This window comes from Apium graveolens, chromosome 10, assembly GCF_009905375.1.
Source record: "Apium graveolens cultivar Ventura chromosome 10, ASM990537v1, whole genome shotgun sequence".
Lineage (NCBI taxonomy): Eukaryota > Viridiplantae > Streptophyta > Magnoliopsida > Apiales > Apiaceae > Apium > Apium graveolens.
Genome location: NC_133656.1, coordinates 58,819,673 through 58,840,546, shown reverse-complemented (window position 1 = coordinate 58,840,546; position 20,874 = coordinate 58,819,673). Strand labels below are relative to the sequence as shown.

Below are 20,874 nucleotides of genomic sequence, written 5' to 3'. Positions count from 1 at the left end.
TTCAGTCTTCGAGAGCTCTCCCAGTGTACACAAAAAACTGACAAATTTTCAAATTAAACTAAAAATAATTTTCAATTTTTACTGATAATTGATAATTATTATTTAATATAAAAATTATGAAAAATATATCTATCATTCTTCTATTATAATAACCGGAATGAGTTATAATTTGGTTAAACGGTTATTATCTAATTTTACTTATTAAAAAAAATAATGTTATATATCCTCTAAACTACTAAATTGTTACATTACTATACGTAGAGTACTTATACTACTCCCGGTTGGGCACGAAGTTTAGGAAAAATGATAAAGTAATGGAGTAAAGTTAAAAAAGTGAGTAAAGTAGTGAGACCGATTAATATTATATGTATAAAGTGGGTATAGTGGAGAGAATTAGTGGATGTAATTACTTTTTATATTATAAGAACTTTACTATTTTTGGAAAATTTTGAAATGTAAACAATTGGAAAGGACATCCCAGAAAAGAAAGTGTAAACAAATGGGAGGGATAGAGGGAGTACTAAACTACGACCATAACTTATCATATTATTAAAAAATAAATAAATAATGGTATATATCTACTAAAAAATTAAATTCTTAAACTACTAGACATAATTTATTTATCCTATTAAATTACGACCCCAAGTTATCCTATTATTTTTATTATAACTTTATAATTATTATATATTTATATAAATATTTTAAAATTATAATATGAAGAGATGAATAGACTTTTTAAATAAAAACGGAACCGTGCACGATATTTAAGCTAGTATGTAAAATAATAAATCGGCAAACAGAGGAAGTAGATTAAAAAAAATGAGAAATTTTATAGCGCGCCTTCCCCCAGTTTGTGTTATATCGACTTAATTTACAGTTAAGATAAACGAACATGTTGAACACATGCCATATACATATATCAACATCAGGATGATAATAACAAAGTTTTAATTATATCTGCAGTGCTACATATTATCGATGCATTATCTGTTCCAATTTTATGGCACATATATGTATTGGACAATACTTAGACAAATAGTATGATACTTGTGTTGTGTTTGTGTTACTATTGCTTCTCCCTGAAGCGAGAGCCAACCTTCAAAATCGACTTCAATGGTTTTACATCCTCATTATCCGTACCGTATATCTTTCTGCTTCTCCTTTTATTAGGGATGATTTCTTCCACATTTTCATTGATGCTCACACTCTTCCTTATTTTTCTTGCTGCGCCTGGATTTGGAGGTACATTTGGTATCGTCTTCCCAACCATCTTTTTAGCGTCCCCAGTTGTGTTCAAAGGAAGAACAAGGCGTGGCAGCTGCTGCCTTGCTTCTGCTGCCTGCTCATGCTCGCCTCGGAAATTAGGGAACCAAATCCACAATGCAGAGCTTGACATGCGTACCAAACAAAACAACTCTAATGATTTAAGCCTCTGCATTGTAAATGCTGCAAGGTTGCCGAAAACAATGATCCCAAAATATCCCAGAGTTACAGTTTTGAGGACGAATGTGGATAAACTTTTCTCGATATAGTTCATTAGGCTGTGAAATGGAAAATGGTGAATAGTGTTTTCGTTGTTATCTATGATTCCAGAAACGAAAGAGGGAAATGGAATTTTAGGAAATGTTAATAGAATAAGGTATACAAGGGTTGGCAAAGTATAAACTATAAAAGGTTGCATTGTTTCTCAGATATTCCTACCTCTCATTAGCTTCCACAAATCTATCACCTCTTGTTACAAGTTAATTCATATCATATGCAATACTCCAAACACACACACGTCACACATAAAATATATGATACATACCTTGTTCATTCAAGATTTTGTACCACTTCTTCATAATAGTAAACAATTAGCCAGGGATGTCACGTCAAAATCAAAATTTTAACTGGCGACTGTAGGACCAGTTTTGTCGTTACATGTAACAATTAAAGACGTAAACAAACTTAAATTACTGAATTCCCCTATTTCACCTTTTATTGCTCAAGTAATAGATGGTGCATCATGGAACGCCTCACAATTTCAATTTCATATTTGTTAACAAGAATTCTAATCTGTTCCGATTACTGAACTTCAGTACAGCAAAATCTCATCAACACCCGGAGCAATGCAACCTATTATACCTTAATCCGTCCACACAGTCTCCAGTAAGAATTCGGGTGGAAGAAAGATTTCTCAAAAACCCAAATGTCGCGAACAAGTACCTAGCAGAAAGGAAAAAAGTTACATATACATATATATATATATATATATATTTCACTATATTTATACTCAGAGCAAAACAAGTCAATTATGTGATTCAACACACTAAACAAAACAGCAGATCAAAAAAAAATTAACTGTAGAGCTGTACACAGAAAAGTCTAAATGAAGTCTTCCTTATATATTTTGTGGAGGTTTTTTTTTTGTCAAAGTAATTATTGTATTAACCCAAGAAGAAAAACCACAATACTAGGCATTCCCAATATAGGCGAAAAAGAGTGAAACAAGCACCAACTCCACTTCTGCAATTACTATAGCACTAAAACTAGCTCTGTTGCAAAGAAATACTAGAAACTAACACTAATTAGTAGTATAAATTAAGCAGTGATCAGAAAAGGGATCCTTCCGAGCTGCTTTTTTGAAAGAATTACTTGTAGTATCAAGAAAAGTCAACTACTTAAGTAAAGGTGTCTTCTCGTAAAGTTTAGCCGATTCCTGTACATCTAACTACTCCACTGCCATTACTCAATTTATTAGGAGGTCTTGCCCTCTGTTGCCTTAGGTAACTGAAGTATTCTCATCTCTTGCTAATACTTAATTAAATTATATACTTACTATCCCTGTATAGGACTGATTCCATGGAAGAGTACAGCTGTTGACACAAAAAAAAGACATAACATCTTTAAGAAAACCTAACAGGGAAACTTTTAGGTATTTGATTCTTTAATATAAATGGTATATCTACTATGGTAAACTATGCCAATGGTGTAAAGGAAAGGTCGATGAAGCTCTGAATACAGACACAGAAGTTACAGTAATCAAGGTCTTCAATTAAGGTAATCAAGGTCTTAATCGCTATAAGTTCTCTTCCAAGTTCCAAATCATCACGAGATATCAAATTCCCATTACAGATCCACTATCATGATTCATGAAAAGTATGGTTGACTTCTTATATGATGAGTATGGCGTTAACAATAGTGAGTTCAAGTCCTTAGGGGAAGTTAGTGTGTGGTTGAAAAGTTCACATCTACGATATTCTTAGTTACCCAGACTCTTCATTTTGCTTCGAGTACCCGTGTCGGACACTCGACACTCGGACATGGGTATGGACACTTGACACTTATTTTAGGCCGAAAACATGTAAATTTTTCAGAATATTGCCGAGTCCGACACTTGGATACGAACCCGTGTCCGACACCCATACCCGAGTCCGGGTAACATAGAGGATATTTCAAGTTGAAGAAGACGTTATGTCGAAGATGTGAACTTGACTGTAATCCCTGGGGGGGGGGGAATCAGCACTTTAGCCATTCATATCCCCAAGATGAAAATACACATGTTCGAGAAGGCGGGGAAATCATAAAAAAATTAACTTGTGGTAGCCTGGATGTCGGACCTAAATCCAAAAATCAGTACACGCACCAGGTTGCAGCCAGTTTAATCTACACATAGGCAGGAGAATCGGAAACAAATGACTTGATCCTGCTTTCAGCTCCGTCCGTTCAGCGAATGCAATACCTTTCTTGGCTTAGTCATAGTTTTAGGATGCTTCTTGAGGTGGTGATACTTGATCTTCACCATGATACTCAGACAGGGCATCGCAGACGACGACACGTATATGAGGACACAGTAACTGGAACACGGAATAATTTATTTATAATGAAGTATATTTTATACGATTTTCTAGCAACATGAAATATTCAACCACTTCAATTCCAGTACCGAGTTTAGAGACTTGCTTCTGTCTTCCTTGTCATCTGAACTAAAAAAGCTCTACAACAATCTTCCCAGGGAGCTCACGCCCTTTAAATTGCGCAGAAAAGTCGGCTATCACATTTACATTATGCTCATTTTGTAACAGGAAGGACATGTTTCAACTCTCAACCAGGTAATTATTCAGAGTATCAAGAAAAAGAATTTAAATATTTGCGAGGAAAATGAAGAAAATGGTGCAGACATGTAGAAGTAAAAGTAGTTCAGAAGTTCATGCATAACGACGGTAGCTACAGCACATCTTGGCAGGAGATGCCACTAACATACTTTTTAATGTTTAAGTAAACCCTTTTACTTACGGGGCTGAACTTCCGCATGAGAATTAACAGTTACCATATTGTGCATACTGTAGCAAAATATTCACCAAACAAAGAAGTTCCATAGCCAATATTGTGTATTATTTGGTTGTGCCTAAAAGTAAGAGGACACTGCACACTGGAGTAATTTATTTCCTCAAGTACATTATGCAGTAAAGAACATCCGTTATTAGTTGCATTCATTTTGTAGTTCTAAAATGCGTTTGTAGTAGCTGTTATAGTCGCGCATTAAACACGGATAATCCTATCAGAGTAAGTGTTAAATGAGATATTCTATTTTGACTTATTATCAATCAAACACTAGATCATAACTCGCTATGAGAATCTCAACCACGAAGGAAGGGTACCAGAGACTAACAACATAATAAAATATAATTACTTGGAAGATTTTCTATGGCTAAGGTGACTTTAACAATTACAACCCCAATTATAAAAATAAAAAAAATTACAACCCCTACTTTTCAGCCTTAATTACTAGATAGCGGGCTGGACTACAAATCTACAATGTACTATTAACCGATAAAAAGAGGACTCGTGTAAAGGATATCTAATGACAAAGAAATCTTATAGTACTCCACATCACTATGTCCAACCCAACTACAATTTAATTTTGGATTAATTTACTGCAGGTTAAATGCCTAACTGTTCTCAGTCTCAACTTGCGACAAGTCATCAGACTGAAAAAGCATGCAGTCAAATCATGTTTATAACATAACCCATAATGGAACTTTGAGACCCAACCCAATAGTTACACCTGGTGGTCTGATGTGTTTAAGAACTTACACCTGGATTGCTGGGATTAACCATAATGGAACTTTGAGACCCAACCCAATAGTTGAAAACCTATAACCCACTACCCAGTTCTTTTTGTTCATACACCATATCATATTTCTTCATTCAATCATACTCCTCGTTTCTCAGCCATAGAGCACCATAAAACACATTCTTGCTTAGGCAGTTAGGCTTAATAATGTTTATAAATCAATTTCAGGATTTAACACATACTTTTACCCCAAGACAAATGATATCTACCAAGCGTAACTTTTACATGGGTTGACTACATTTAAATATTACCTGAAAAGAACGAAAAAATAAAACCTTGACAAATATGTTGTCATCACGAAGAGCTGAAGTTTGTCCATGGCCTCTGAGAGAATTTGAGGGTCAGGCACTAGGATTGATAACGCGTACTTGAAACTGCTATCGATTTAAACTAGAAAATTTGGGTAAAGAAACTAGCAAAAAAGATAGAATTACATAAGACCGGGCTATATATACAGGGAGATAGAAAGATAGATATAGATAAATATAGACAAGTAAAACATATGTAGAGATAGTAATTAACAGGCTGTTAGTGCTTGGCGTAGGGCTACTGAGTGAAGGACTGGGTTAAGGTTTTACAATTGTTGGGTTGAAAAATCTCTGGGTCAGTCTACATGGCAGCTTACATCTTAAAAACTAAAAAAAAATCTGTTTAACCAATAAAAGTCAATGATCCGTGTTTCTTTGTTAGGTGATTAATATACAAGTCCTCTTTAAACAAGGTGATCGCAAAGTTTTTGAGTTTGATGACTCAGTTGCAAGTTAGACGTAAATTCAATTATGTTGTAGTCATTTGACCCATTCTATTACACATCAGACGCTGGAAAACATTATCGTAACACACACCACACAGTTGCTTTATTATTTTACAAACAACTTTTCGCACATCTTTATATCTCAAGTTCTTATACAATTTGGCTGCTTCTCTAAATTTACCTACCACAATTTCTTGAAATTCCATTCCAGGTAATATAATTTCATAATCGGTTTCTCCGTATGAAAGTTTTTGAAGGAGTGAATATCTTATTTTCCTTAATCATTTAGTTTACAATGCATGAGTTTATGTAGGGAGATACAATAGAAATCATCTCCTTGAATTAAGGAGTGATATGGGCACCGGATTATTCTAGAATATTTTCAGAATATTCTGAATTTATTATGCTCATCTTGAGTATCCTAATCCTTGGTTATGTCTACATTTCCAACACTCCCCCTCAAGTTGGTGCATAGATATCAATCATGCCCAACTTGCTTAGAAAATCCTCAAATTTTTGTCTTTGTAGACCTTTTGTGAATATATCAGCAACCTGCTGATTTGTTGGAAGAAATGGAATGCAAACAGTTCTATTTTCAAGTTTTTCTTTTATGAAGTGCCTATCAATTTCAACATGCTTCGTCCAATCATGCTGAACTGGATTATTAGCAATATCAATCACAGCTTTATTATCACAGAATAACTTCATCGGAAGCTGAACAGGTTTTCTCAGGTCCATCATCACTCTTTTAAGCCATAAAATTTCACAAATTCCATGGGCCATTGCTCTATATTCTGCCTCTGCAGTGCTCCTTGCTACTACACTTTGCTTTTTACTTCTCCATGTCACTAAATTCCCCCACAAGTATGTGCAGTAACCTGAAGTTGACCTCCTATCAGTTACCGATCCTGCCCAATCAGCATCAGTGTATACCTCAATAGTACTTTTGACAGATTTCTTGAACAAGATTCCTTTTCCGGGACATGACTTCAAATACATCAGAATTCTGTATACAGAATTAAGATGTTCTTCATAGGGAGCATTCATGAACTGACTGACCATACTAACTGCAAATGAGATATCTGGTCTAGTGTGGGATAGATATATTAATTTTCCCACCAGCCTCTGATATTTTGCCTTATCCACCGGAACACCTTCTTTTATTTCTCCCAACTTTGAGTTGAATTCCATTGGTGTATCTGATGGCTTACACCCGCTCATGCCGGTTTCCATCAAAAGATCTAGGATGTACTTCCGTTGAGATATGACAATCCCCTCCTTGGATCTTGCAATTTCCATTCCAAGAAAATATTTAAGCTCTCCTAAATCTTTAATCTCAAACTCATTTGAAATGATCTGTTTCACCTTCTCCATTTCTTTGAGGTCACTGCCAGTGAGAATAATATCATCCACATAAACAATTAGAATCACAATACTGTTTGTCATAATTTTTACAAAAAGAGTATGGTCTGAATTTTTTGGAGAAAAATCTTGAGTAATCATGAATTTTGCAAATCGATCGAACCAGGTCCTAGGGGATTGTCTCAACCCATAAATAGATTTTATCAGCTTACAAATCTTTGTACCAAAAATCTTACCAAACCCTGGAGGATCATCCATATAAACCTCCTCTTTTAAATATCCATTAAGGACGGCGTTCATGACGTCTAATTGACGCAATGGCCAGTCCAGGTTTACTGCAATTGATATCAATGCTCTAACTGTGTTTAGTTTAGCAACAGGTGAAAAAGTTTCTGAATAATCAATGCCATAGGTCTGTGTAAATCCCTTAGCAACAAGCCTCGCCTTGTATCTCTCAAGAGTCCCATCAGAATTGTATTTTATTGTAAAAACCCATTTGCATCCTACTGGTGTTTTGCCTCTCGGACGATCAACCATTCCCAAGTTTTATTCTTTTCCAACGCCCTCATTTCCTCCATAACAGCAGCCTTCCATTCAGGAATTGCAAGAGCTTCCTGTATATTCTTAGGAATAGATATATTTGACAATTTAGAAGTAAAAGCTCGAAATGATGGTGACAAATTTTGAACAGATGAAAAATTACATAATGGATACTTTGCACAAAGTTCTGGAACCTTTTCTGAGAGCGATAGGTAAATCTAAATCATTATTAGATTCTGAAAAAGGAACAGACTCAGAAATTTCAGGTACTATGAGAATGAAAGAATTACCTGTTTGTTCATTGACTTCTGGATTTGTAACCTGGTTGGACTCTTGACCTTGCTGCAAGTTGTTATCTCTTTTTCCTTGATTTGGATGTTTTCTCGAAAATACTTTCCCTTTGAATCGTCCATCAGGTTCATTACTCCTATGGATCTCTGTTTGTAATGGCAAAGACAAAGGAAGCATGTCTAGATTTTCATTTATTGAGACATCATTATTAACCACACCTCCCGATTCATGGTTGTTTTCACACAATTATCAGATGTACAATCCACTAGTATGAAATCATTCACAAATCTTCACTTAAAGTCTCCCCTGAATATGAGATCCCAGAAAAAAAGGTTTGTTCTCAAAGAAAGTAACATCCATGGAAGTAAAAAACTTTCTTGTTATTAACATTTGTATCCTTTTTGTGTAGACGAATATCCTACGAAAACGCATTTGTGAGCTCTAGGATCAAGCTTACTTTGATTTTTGTCAAATACGTGAACAAATGCGGTGCATCCAAAAACCTTAAGAGGAAGATCATGATAAATCCGGGAGGTAGGAAAAGAAGTCTTAAAACACGGAAGTGGGGTTTTAAAGTTCAGAATTTTTGAGGGCATTCGGTTTATTAGGTAAGCAGCGGTCAAAAGAGTATCCCCCATAAGTATTTAGGAATATTGGTAGAAAACATTAATGATCTTGCGATTTCTAAAAGATGTTTGTTTTTTCTCTCAGCTACTCGATTCTGTTGTGGAGTGTTGGTGCAAGAACTTTGATGGACAATCCCCTTTTCCACAAAAAAATCTCCTAAATGAATGTTGAAGTATTCTTAACCATTATTACTTCTAAAAACTTGGATTTGTGTTTGAAATTGTGTTTGAACCATATTATAAAAGTTTCTAAACACACTTTCAACATCTGATTTTTCTTTAAGTAAAAACAACCACGAAAGTCGACTATGATCATCGATGGTTGAAATTGTGTTTGAACCATATTATAAAAGTTTCTAAACACACTTTCAACATCTGATTTTTCTTTAAGTAAAAACAACCACGAAAGTCGACTATGATCATCGATGAATGTGATAAACCATCTTTTTCCAGTTATCTTTTTATTTTTGAAGGACCCCAGACATCGCTGTGAATTATTGTGAAAGGTCTTGTGGCCTTATACGGTTGAGATGGGAAAGGGTTTCTATGATGCTTAGCAAGCTGACAGATTTCACAGTCAAATGTAGATGGGTCTTTATTCATAAAAAACTTAGGAAATAAATGTCTCATATAATGAAAACTAGGATGTCCTAGTCTATAGTGCCATAACATAACATTATCGTTAGTAGTAAACAAACCAGAATTAAAACAAGTCTTTTGAGAAAGTCTTTCCGAAATATTTCCATTTTCAAGAAAATAGAGGCCTCCAACTTGCTTAGCATTGCCAATCATCTTCCCCGAGTTCAAATCCTGAAATTGACAATCAGATTCAGAAAAATGAGCTTGACAATTAAGATCAGTAGTTAATTTACTGATTGACAATAAGTTGCAGGAAAGTCGAGGAACGTGTAAAACATTCCGGAGGACAAGATTAGGTGAAATAACAATTGATCCTTTCCCAGCTATTGCCGAGAAGGAACCATCTGCTATTCTTACTTTATGATTTCCTGCATAGGGACTATAGGAAGAAAATAATTCAAAAGACCCTGTCATATGGTCACTAGCTCCGGAATCAATTATCCAAGAGGTATTTGAGTCAGTGTTAAAACAAGAAGCAATATGATAATTACCTCTCTGAGCCATAGAACAAGATGAGTTAATCAAGGTTTTGAGATGAAAGAATTTTACAGATCTGCTCTATTTGTTCCTTTGTGAAGGGCTGCATTCCGGAAGAAAGTTGAGGCGATGAATCAGCTATATTGGCTTGGGAGTTTCGATTGTCGCCAAACTGTTTTTTCCTCACATTGTTGGGTTTTCCATGTATTTTCCAACAAGTCTCCCGTGTGTGCCATGGTCGTTTACAATGATCACACCATGGTTTCTTTCTTCTTTCTCCATCAGGCTCAGCTCCTTTAAAAACAAGGGCAGGGCTTTCAAAAACTGATTTAGTAGTATTAATCATCACTTTTCTCCTCATTTCCTCCCTTCGTACCTCATAGAAGACCTCTCTAAGTGAAGGCAATGACTTTCGTCCCAAAATTCGTCCACGAACTTCATCTAGATCCTGATTTAGACCTGCAAGAAAGACATAGACTCTGTCGTTTTCTTCCCTTTTCTGGTACAAAACAGTATCTTTTTGACATTCCCACTTATCTTCATAGCACAGATCTAGTTCCTGCCATAATATTATTAGTTCATTGTAGAACATTGTAACATCATGTTCTCCTTGCTTAGCTTTCCACAACTTAGTTTTTAATTCAAAAATCTAAGAAGAGTTTTCAATATCAGAGTACATCTCCTTTACTGCATCTCATACATCCTTTGCTGTTGGTAGGACATACGGGGTTACCCTATTACAGCGAGTTGATTAACCACGCTATAATCAAAGAATTTTCAGATTTCCAAGTGCTCAAACTAGGATCACCTTCCGCTGATTTTATGGTTTCACCGTTTAGAAGTCCTAGCTTTCCTCTTCCACCAATTGCTAATTTCATCCTCTGGGCCCATTCAAGATAATTATGTCCGTTTAGCTTATGACTTGTCAACTGAAACGGCACATTTGAGCCAAACAATTCACTATTGCTCGCCATCATGCTTCCATTGCGTTGATTCCCTCCTGTCGCACCAGAAGAATGGCTGGAATTTGCACTCTGCGTGTCAGGATTTGATAAGGAATCTCTCTTTTGTCCAGTGGCTGCCATCCTATAATCCATGATAGTTTCTTGAAATTGAAAAAAAAGTTATAGAAAAGATTATTCTGGCTCTGATGCCACGATGAGTAACCAGTTCATCTAAAACCTTAAGGTGTTAGAGGAAACCCCAGTAGAATCATATATTTAACATATGTTGAGTAACCAGCTCATCTAAAATCTTAAGGTGTTAGACCTCAATAGAATCATATATTTAACACCCCCTCACTCGAAAGCCCATTTATGGGTCGAAGAGTGGAACACCGGCGCCCATCTTTGGGGCATTAATTGCCTTTAGTGTCCACATTAAATTGTGAGAATGTTGGGGGTGGCTGGGAATCGAACCTTAGTCCTCCTGTCAGCCTAAACTCTAATACCATGAAAGTTTTTGAAGGAGTGAATATTTTATTTTCCTTAATCATTTAGTTTACAATGCATGAGTTTATGTAGGGAGATACAATAGTAATCATCTCCTTGAATTAAGGAGTGATATGGGCATCAGATTATTCTAGAATATTTCCAGAATATTCTGAATTTATTATGCTGATCTTGAGTATCCTAATCCTTGATTATGTCTACATTTCCAACACCGTATAATTTAAAGGAGAGCAAAATTTATCATAACACAAGATAGCTGAAAATTATTAACTTGTCCTACAACTGCACCAAGTCATACTAGGAAACTTATGTGTTGTAAATCTCGATGGCTTATGTCTATGCATGTATGAATGTGTTGTACATTCAAGTGGTTAAATATGCCATACCTCCTTATCTTTGTCTCCTGCGACGATAGAACCACTTGAATCATACGCCTCAAACTTCTGGACAATCAAGGAACAACATTAGTACCATCTTCATATAAACTAAAACTGATTTACATTCCTGCCATGACAAATATCCAAGTTTACACTATCATATAAAAATGATCTATTAGTTACGTAGTTCTTCGAGGATAAATAGTTTATTTTGACTTCTTTATTAAAAATTAAAATTTTCAGATTAACATCCAAAAAACCCAGCATTTAACACTGTAAGGGCCTACAACAGAAATAAAGGGCTTTCAGGGGTCTTTATGTTAACATGCATGTGTTGTTGATTAAAAGAGAGAAACCAGTAATTTATGCTTCGCTCGTTTTCCGGATTATAATCTGATTTCGGAAAGAGAACAAATTCTCGGGAAAATTTTTGTCTGGAAATCATTTCCGGGAAAATAATTTTCTAAGAAAATTTTTCCGTCATCCAACTATCATGAAAAGAATTATTAAATTTGTGAAATAATTCACTTGGATGATGTTTTCCTCTTTGAAAAAGGGGAAGTCATTTTCCAGATCCAGAAGTTCATAAAAAATGTCATAGAAATTTTCCCCCTTCGAGAAACATTTTATTTTCCTAAAACTACACAAACTTAAGAGAGAATGTTTTACAAAATTACTGATTTCCCAGCGTTTGTTTGGCTTCCGGAAACTTTCCAGAAGCCAAACAAAGGTTGGAAAATCACGAAACAATTTCCTGCAAATTATTTTCCACCAAACAAATGGAGCCTTAGGATGAGAAAACATGGGCAGAAGAGTTCGTACATTTATTTGCCATTTCGCCACATTACAATGAAAACCATAGTTGCTTTTACTAGAAAAATAAGATTTGCTCCCTAAGCTTGCTACGTAACTGATAAGCATGCTATGGCAACCAATAACTATGATGCTAACTAACTGATTCTTGCCAACTGTATTCAATATGTATAGACTACATTAAGATATGGAAGTTTAAGATCCCTCAAATCATTGGAATGCTTTGCCAGATTCATGTAAACTATATAGCTCCCATAAAGACTTCAGATCAAACATTGTATCCATGTAAAGAAGAAAACGTTGGACTGTAGATATAGTTCGAGCAGTAATGAGGCTTCTATAGGAGAAGACAGAAACAAATTTAGAGAGAGGGAGATCACATAAAGATTATATTTTGGTGACCCACTCTCCCATAAACTTGGAGTGTTGGAGAATAGTCCGACTCATTCTTCCTCTAACTAAAGATTTTCACTTAATTTTGACATTTATTTATCTGAAATTTTATATCACATATCATATTATAGTTTATTAAAAATCAGTAGAAGCTCCTAATCGAAGCTATATGTGATCAGAAGGGTAAATAATTTTTCTGAATGAAAGAGATGAAAAGGAGTTGCATTGTTGGGCAATCACTTTTACCTGCTTAGTCAAGAACTCAAGTGTTAGCTGTATGAAGAATTTACGAAGGTCATCCTTGTCAAGAGCAATCTATACAATTTCAAAGTACAAGGAAAAAAAAGATTAGCTGGGATTAATTTGAACACTGTCCAAGTTAAATTTCAGGCACTAGTAACTACTCTAAATCTGACAGGAAAAATAATATTCGAAGCATGAAAAAGTATTCTTTTATGATTTTTATTGAAGCCTCTCTTAGTACCATATAGAGATTAGACAAGCCAAATGTCAATCTTCTACACACTTTGTTGAAACAATGATACTCACCATTCGAGCTCTTAACGTTCGAATTTTAACAGCAGGTTCTATCAGTTCCAAGTAAACGCTGCTCCACACTGATTGTCTTTGCTTAATCTCATTTTTGAGTGTCTGTTCCCGAAGAATATACAAATACACAAATTTCTAGTTCAGGTGAATAGGAATCACTTTAACTACTATGAGATTAGCAAGACTGAGGAAGAAAGAAAATTTTAACACAAAATGAGGATCAGAACCAAGGCAACTGAAAGGAAAAATGCACAGGACATACAGAATACATATTCTCGGTAACTGCTTTCCTTAATGATGCCTTGTCACGAGTTGCTATTTGAGAGTTTATCTGCCAAAAAGAACCCATATTGATAACAATTCGGTGATATTCATGAAATGCACAGCTCTGGGAGCATATAATTCAAATGTCCAGAATTAGTAGGTCACGCACAAGTACAGACAATATATAATTTCAACTCTGATTCAATCCAGTCTAAATAATCCAAATTAAGAAAAAAGATGCATCGAGTTACTAATCTCAAATCTCGTACTAGAATTTTTCGATTATTGTTTGTCATTTTCTGGGGTTCTGTGCATTGTTTCTCATGTGTTATGTGCAATAGATGCTTAATCATAATAATTTTCTATGGATAGTTCACCCGAGGTATTACTTACGAGGACTTTGTTACTCTCTCACATTATGTCGTTTTCCTACAAATTAATCTAGGAATGGTGGTAAAATCCTTAATAGCAGTCTATTTACTGACAATTTTCTATAAATTTCCAACCAATTGTAGCACCACCCTATTTCCAATTATTTGAGGAATATCACGCATGTGTTATCCAAATAGTTTATTATAAATTTTAATATAAGATACATAATTGCATTCTATTTCCACCAAAAAAGATTCTGAAATCTTAATGTGATATGGAGTATAGCTTTTCAAAAAATCCCAATTACTTTATTTTGTGAATGACAGCATAAGATTGGGGCTAGGAAGCACCGACACTCCAAAAATGATGCCGTGTCGCCGTGTCGGAACGGCACCGACACGGCTGAGTACGTGTCCGACACGCCACATGGCGTGTCGACAAAAAAAGGCAACCGACACGCGACCGACACAGGTTCGACACGCGACCGACACGGCCCACCGACTCAGGCCATATAAAAAAGCCCAAAATCATCTTAAAAAAGCCCAAAATCTTTTTTTAAAAGCCCAAACCATCTTATATTAATCCTAATTTTGTGCATCTCTGTCTTTTATAACCTCCCCTCTTCATCTTTTATAACCCTATATATATACAATCAAATATATACATACATCTATATATATAAAACACATATAAAAATAATTTTTATATTTTAATAACTTTTTTTTGTCGTGTCCCGTATCCAGGACACTTTGATAATTGACGAATCCCCGTGTCCCGTGTCCCGTGACGCCCTATCAGTGTCGGTGCTTCTTAGGATTGGGGGGACTATTAAAATTTCAAAATTTGCAACATGTAGGAAACAAACTAGAACTAGAGTTTATTCAAGTACTTAAGTTGCAACTAACACTGCTTAACGATAAGCCATTGAGAAATATTCCTGGAAGGGTAGAATTTATGCTCTTTTATAGACACCAACTAAGAATAATCATTCTACTCTCTGCATATATACAGAAATCAGTTCGTGGGATTTGGCATCAGAAAAAAATGGTTTTACTATTTAAAATAATGTAAGTTTATAATATCAGGGTAGATGTTTACTAGAATCTCAAGAGAGTAGTAGTTTCTCTTCAGGGGATATTCGTTCCGACTTGTATATGTTTTCACATATAATGATGAAATAAAGTCGGTTATTTCTTTTTTATCCATCTCAACTGCTTTACAATAAATTTAATAATATTGCTCGCTTTACAGCCTAGAGCTGCACAAAAGAGACATTTCCGGTAACAACAGAAATAAATGCTGTATAATTTTTGATAAATCTATAAAAAAAATTGCAATATAGTCCCTAATCTAGCACACTCTACAACCATGGGAACCATATATAACTCGATAGTAAGCATACATAGAGAAAATACAAACACCTCTACACACTTGTTTGGCTTAAAAATGTCTTAATTTAATTTTAAATATGGGGTTATCCAAAAATTCATTGCTACAAGCATAAGTATCAGCAAGAAAAATATGCACCTCTTTGTATAAATTAAAGGCTTCTGTGTAGAACTTTTGCTTCGAATATCCTTTTTTCCGCAATTTACTAATGGCATATGCACTTTTCAGCTGCAAATCATACAAAAAAGAACAATAGTAATATCAAGGAGCATTAGGAAAACTGACAGATTCACACATTTCCTTCTTTACATGGACTCTTCAATTCGCCTCTTCAGTTTAAAATATTTAATATATTGTGACCCTGACAAGCGTCCATGTCGGACACTTCCAGAAAGTCCGGATAACAAGGCACATATAACTACTTTATGAGAGTCTTGCATCATGTCAAAACCATTACAATACTTCACTATTATATACATCATGATTTTACCCAGGACCAACTAGTTTCCGTCATCAAAGACAAAACCTTACTTTACATTCATATGCTCTTTTCTGATAACTTTTTTGTCACATAACTCTACAAGTCTTAAAACGATTTGGAAACTTATACAATCTTCACAAAGCCACGAGGAAATATACCTCTAAAATTACGTCTTCTTTTGTTCTTCTCCATCCACTTCTAGTGAAGCATCTGCATCACAAAAGAAATTGATCAATATATATCACAAACCAATTGAAGCGAGTAATGAATGTTATCAACCTTTCATTTTATTTTCATTTTATTTTCATTTAATTTTATACTATTTACTCAAAATTTCTAGTATAAATGTTACCTTATACATAAGATTGTTCAATAACAATCAAAATTAATATTGCTTCATTTTAAAAAAATGACTTAACTTCTATGAAAATAATAATTTTAGTATTATCGTATTACTAATGTGTGCACTACTACGCTGCAATAAATATGAGTGCCTTAAAGATTCTATATATTAGAAGTTTGAAATAAAATAATAACTTAAATAAAGTATATCAATTACTAACCTTCGCCAAAAGGCAATCGGTTCACGACGTGTATATGGCTCAATTATAAATCCAGGACTCTGCATAGAAAGTTGGGTGCCCTGTATGCAAGGATATTCAAATTGTCAAAACAAAAATCTTACTTATTTGCAGAAAAGGATATTTCACTCGGGTTTATAATATACATTGTAAGATATATAATCTACTATCTGTAGCATAAATCGTGCTATTCTGTGAAGTAGGCACAATCCTGCTCAGAGAGAAAAAAAAATGGGCCACTCTGGCATTTAGCCAGTTTACAAGTACTTTTGGATGTGGAACTCGTCCTGCATCACTTTTGACCAAGACAACAAACACAGCTTGGAATTTCAATAATTGTGTCATACCTCAGCAAGAAACATTGTTAGTAAATACGGTAACTGAATATATAAACTAGTTGGTATACAATTTGCACCATCCGTAACAACATTGAGAAATTGAACCGCATAAAAATATGTCCCAAATAGTATTTCGACACAGAAGGAAGAAGCTCAATCAATATTGATGTAAATCAAAATTTATTAATCAAGCCTAATTTTACGAGGGATCAAAACACACATATAAAGAGATGGTAAGCTTTAAATATGGAATACACTAAGTGCAACTAAATAACAATAAATTAAACTATAACATATATCTACCATCGACCTGGTAAGAAGCCAAATAATAACAATTAGCAAAAAAAAAGAAGCCAAATAATAATACATGGTACCAACTGCATAGCACAAAGTCACATAATAATTACAAAACAAACTGATCCCTTTCAACTTTAAGCTAAACTGTTTTCACACTATATACTAGTAAAATTAAGAGTTCCCTTTTATTTTCAATCCCAATCACCATATCTGCGTATGGATATATGTATGGTTTCTGGAATGTTATAGTTTGCACTATAATTGATAAGTGTGAACGAAGAATTATAGTGCAAACTATAACATTAATAGGTTGACGTCTTTCGGTGAACGAATTAATGTATAGTTGTTTATGAGATCCTATGTTCATCCAGTAAAGGGTATATTCGTGAGAAAAAATATGAAAAAAAGTCGAACCATACAAGTGCCAAACTTCAAGTGTTGAACCGTTTGTTTTTATCTCTTCAAGAGTTTGTGCACAAACTACAAACGCGCATACTATGATGGCCGATACATAAATAGCCCTAAATCTAAATGTGTAAGTTTCTACACTACTACAATCTGATTTCACTAGATTAATGTACTGATGAGGCATCAGCTTAAATTTAAAAAGGAAAAGAAGAAAAATTACCGAGTAACTAATCACTTATTGAAATATTACACGTACATACATATATAACTATTTATCTTTCTCTTTTATTTGTAATTCCACCCAATTCCAAACCACGTTCCCCTTTCCAGATCTCTCCTGTTATACGGTCATTACCATTGTCACATCTTCTCCACTTCCTCCAGCACCATCACCAATCCCACACCAGCATGTCCTTCTCCTTTGGCTGTACCTCAGCTTTCTTGAATTTTTCGATCACCCTCCAACTACTCCACAAATCGACTTCTGAACTACATCCACATTGGTAATGCATATTCACCATTGCAACAGTCACCTCTCTCTTCTCCTTTAGCTACTACCTTCATATTCTACAGCTTCTTCCCCCAATTCAGCTTCCAAATACTAATTTAACAATTTTGTTCTACATACTTTATGAGAAATAATGAAGATGCATAAGCTCGATGTTTTGAAAGGAAAATTTTGTGATTTGTACATAGTAAAATGGTTATTTGTGAAGTTCCAAATGGTGATTTGGACAAGTCATTTATGCTCGAATCATTTCCTACATTTAGACAAATCACCGTAGAAATCTGAATTAAGCGTAGGCCTTTGATGTGTTCTAATCATCATTAATTTTGTATAAATCACCTATATTTGTAGGTTACAAATCACCAATTTTTTTTTGTAATTATTACTATTAGTGTACAACTCCCTGCATCTTGCATGTGACTTATATCTAGATTAAGAATGGTGAAACACCAATGAGTTTTTCCATTTGATGTGTCGGTTGTACCCAAACAAAATATTAAACTAAACAGATTGAAGAATTGTGTCAGTCGAGGAAAAAATGATAAATACACTAGTCCATGTTTTCTTGTGTTTTCTGTATAGATGTATAGATGTACCATGCAACTCATACAAACTGTGTACATATATTAATCAATGTTTGGCAAACAGGTAAGGAATAATAAAATTCATCTTGACAGACATACAAAGAGAAATTCAAAATTCAAGATAACACTACCATACTTTATGTCGAGCTTGGGCAGGGACTTTTGTTTGTGTTGTAACCATTCTCTGATGACTCCAGAAGATTGGTTGTTGAACAACCTAGATATACACAATAAGGCAGAAAATGAATTGTGCATATGAAATTATAGGAAACTACTAAAGGATAATTGAAAATGCCACTTGGAAATGGAGATGGTATAAAAAGGGTGCATAAAACAGTTCCAGTTAAAGGTAACAAAAGATTCAGCTTTTTAGTTTGTACCAGTTAAAATTTGGAGGAAAAGCCAAAATTTATTTCTTCTCAATTAAAAATAATAAATCTTATAATGTAGTCGAAGTTAAGATGTAAGGTATAGGACTCCATTTAAATTAATATGTGGGAAAGACGATAAAGATATGAATCCTAATTGGGAAAGTGAAATTTGATTTTCTAATCCCTCAAATGTTGAGATGGTTAGCCTAAGTCTTCGAACTACAAATATTCTACTCTTTTAATTTTAAACAAGGCACTCTGTTTATAAAATCCACAACTTCGTCAAAAGTTGGCTGATGGGCATTTGAGAGGTATAAGAATGGCATGTATTAGTAATGGATACCTACAACAAGATCAGCAAAAAGAGGCAGTAACATTCAAGAATCTCACAGCTAACTACGGGTCTAGTGGCTTTAGTATATTATTCCCTTTAACTTATACGAGATAAATTTTGAATTTTCATGGAAATATAACACAGAAATGGAGTACTAAATTTCAATTTGCAGGAGGGTTTCTGTTGCCTCCTCCCATTTCTTCAGGCCTATGGGGAAGGAGACGACACTGCTGTCTGTTCCAAAAACAAAAGCTCCTTAGCGCCAATAGTCACCTCCTTCCACAGGTCGAGATAGGGCTCTCTGAGACAATGCAATCAAATCACATTTGATATAAATCAATAAATACCACTGTCGAGCAAAAAACATTTGAATCTCCACAAGTCCAAAGTCTTCCACAAGAGCCCTTGAGCATACTTGAATATATTCCTGCAACTGAGATCAATAAATTATATTGAAATGAACATAATGCAATCTTATATCTTGTATTTGCAATTCACCAAAGAGATCTGGCAATAAGTCTCGTGTATCAACAACACGCATTGATACAATTAGACCTCATTATAGAAATGAAACATTAGTCAATTTAATTCACATAATTACAACCAGGTTCTGATTAGAATTTGAAAAATAAGAACTCCAAAAACCACAAACAGGCATAGATACTTAAAAAGATGAGAGAGAGAGGGGGGGAGAGAGAGAGAACCATGGTGATAATTTCTTGAGCCACCAAGCCTGAAAGTTTGAAAGAACAATAAGGTTAATAAGTGATAAGCAGGTGGGGGAGAGAGAGAGAGAGAGGCATTAATATACTTACAAGGATTTAGTGATTTGAGTTCCACTACCACCACCAGTAACACATACATTTCTGATCGCCCCAACTGCATTTCTAATCATCCCTCCTCTTGAAGACATCTTTATTTCAATTCAATTCAATTCAATTCAATCTCGACGAGACTATAAATGTAGAGAGGGGGAAGGGGAGGGGGTTTTATGATCCCAGGGGTTTATGGTGAAATTAAGATGACAACGGCGTCGTTTGGAAACTCCGTCCTAACGTATACAGCTCTCCCCCACGGTAAATAAAACAACATAGATCGCTAAATGCAGTAATATTTTGCTCCGTGCAGTAATAAATAATTACAATAATATCCCTGATATCTTTGATAAGATTATCATAGTTTTCGGGACATCCTCTGTCCATTTATTGTTGGCACAAGGAACATTGAAAGCCCTTTATAAACTTTTGTTAGTTGAATTTTGATTATATTATTACGCGTTAAAATTTATTTTTGTTATTTATCATTTTTTTAAAATATATGTGTTTTTTCTTGACTTATTTGTTTTTATTTAAACTTGTTGTCCGCGTTAATCTATTTAATATATTTTAAATAAAATAATGAAACCGAAAGGTAGCCGCTGCGGGTTACTTACGATAAAAATAAAAAATAAATAAAATAATAAAATTTATTTTTAAATAACAAACATCAAATAGTTTTAATATTTAACATAAAAGTTGAATTGATTAAATCAATTATAACCTTAAAAGTAATAAAAATAA

At 34.5% G+C, this 20,874-nt stretch overlaps 2 protein-coding genes across 9 annotated transcripts; both read right to left on the bottom strand.

Moving 5' to 3' along the window:
• Positions 1-933: 933 nt before the first annotated feature.
• On the bottom strand, positions 934-20,436 carry LOC141693694 (uncharacterized). 8 transcript variants are annotated; one of them, XM_074498854.1, is made up of 13 exons: positions 20,131-20,426; positions 20,020-20,048; positions 19,663-19,748; positions 18,747-18,827; positions 16,458-16,537; positions 16,053-16,104; positions 15,552-15,641; positions 13,651-13,719; positions 13,389-13,490; positions 13,086-13,154; positions 11,643-11,699; positions 5,392-5,440; positions 934-2,205 (listed from the first exon to the last, which is right to left on the bottom strand). In XM_074498854.1, exons 1-12 carry the CDS (start codon positions 20,226-20,228, stop codon positions 5,411-5,413), a joined length of 843 nt encoding a protein of 280 aa, XP_074354955.1. In that variant the 5' UTR covers positions 20,229-20,426; the 3' UTR covers positions 934-2,205; positions 5,392-5,410. The 8 variants fall into 8 exon arrangements, 6 of the variants coding, with proteins under 6 accessions (XP_074354955.1, XP_074354954.1, XP_074354952.1 ...); XM_074498853.1 differs by having other exon boundaries at positions 5,368-5,440; positions 20,131-20,425; XR_012563182.1 differs by having other exon boundaries at positions 2,119-2,205; positions 5,392-5,528.
• On the bottom strand, positions 9,846-10,836 carry LOC141693695 (uncharacterized). Its single transcript, XM_074498855.1, has 2 exons — positions 10,614-10,836; positions 9,846-10,264 (listed from the first exon to the last, which is right to left on the bottom strand). The coding sequence occupies exons 1-2, from the start codon at positions 10,780-10,782 to the stop codon at positions 9,846-9,848; spliced, it is 588 nt and encodes a 195-aa protein (XP_074354956.1). The 5' UTR covers positions 10,783-10,836.
• Positions 20,437-20,874: the final 438 nt, after the last annotated feature.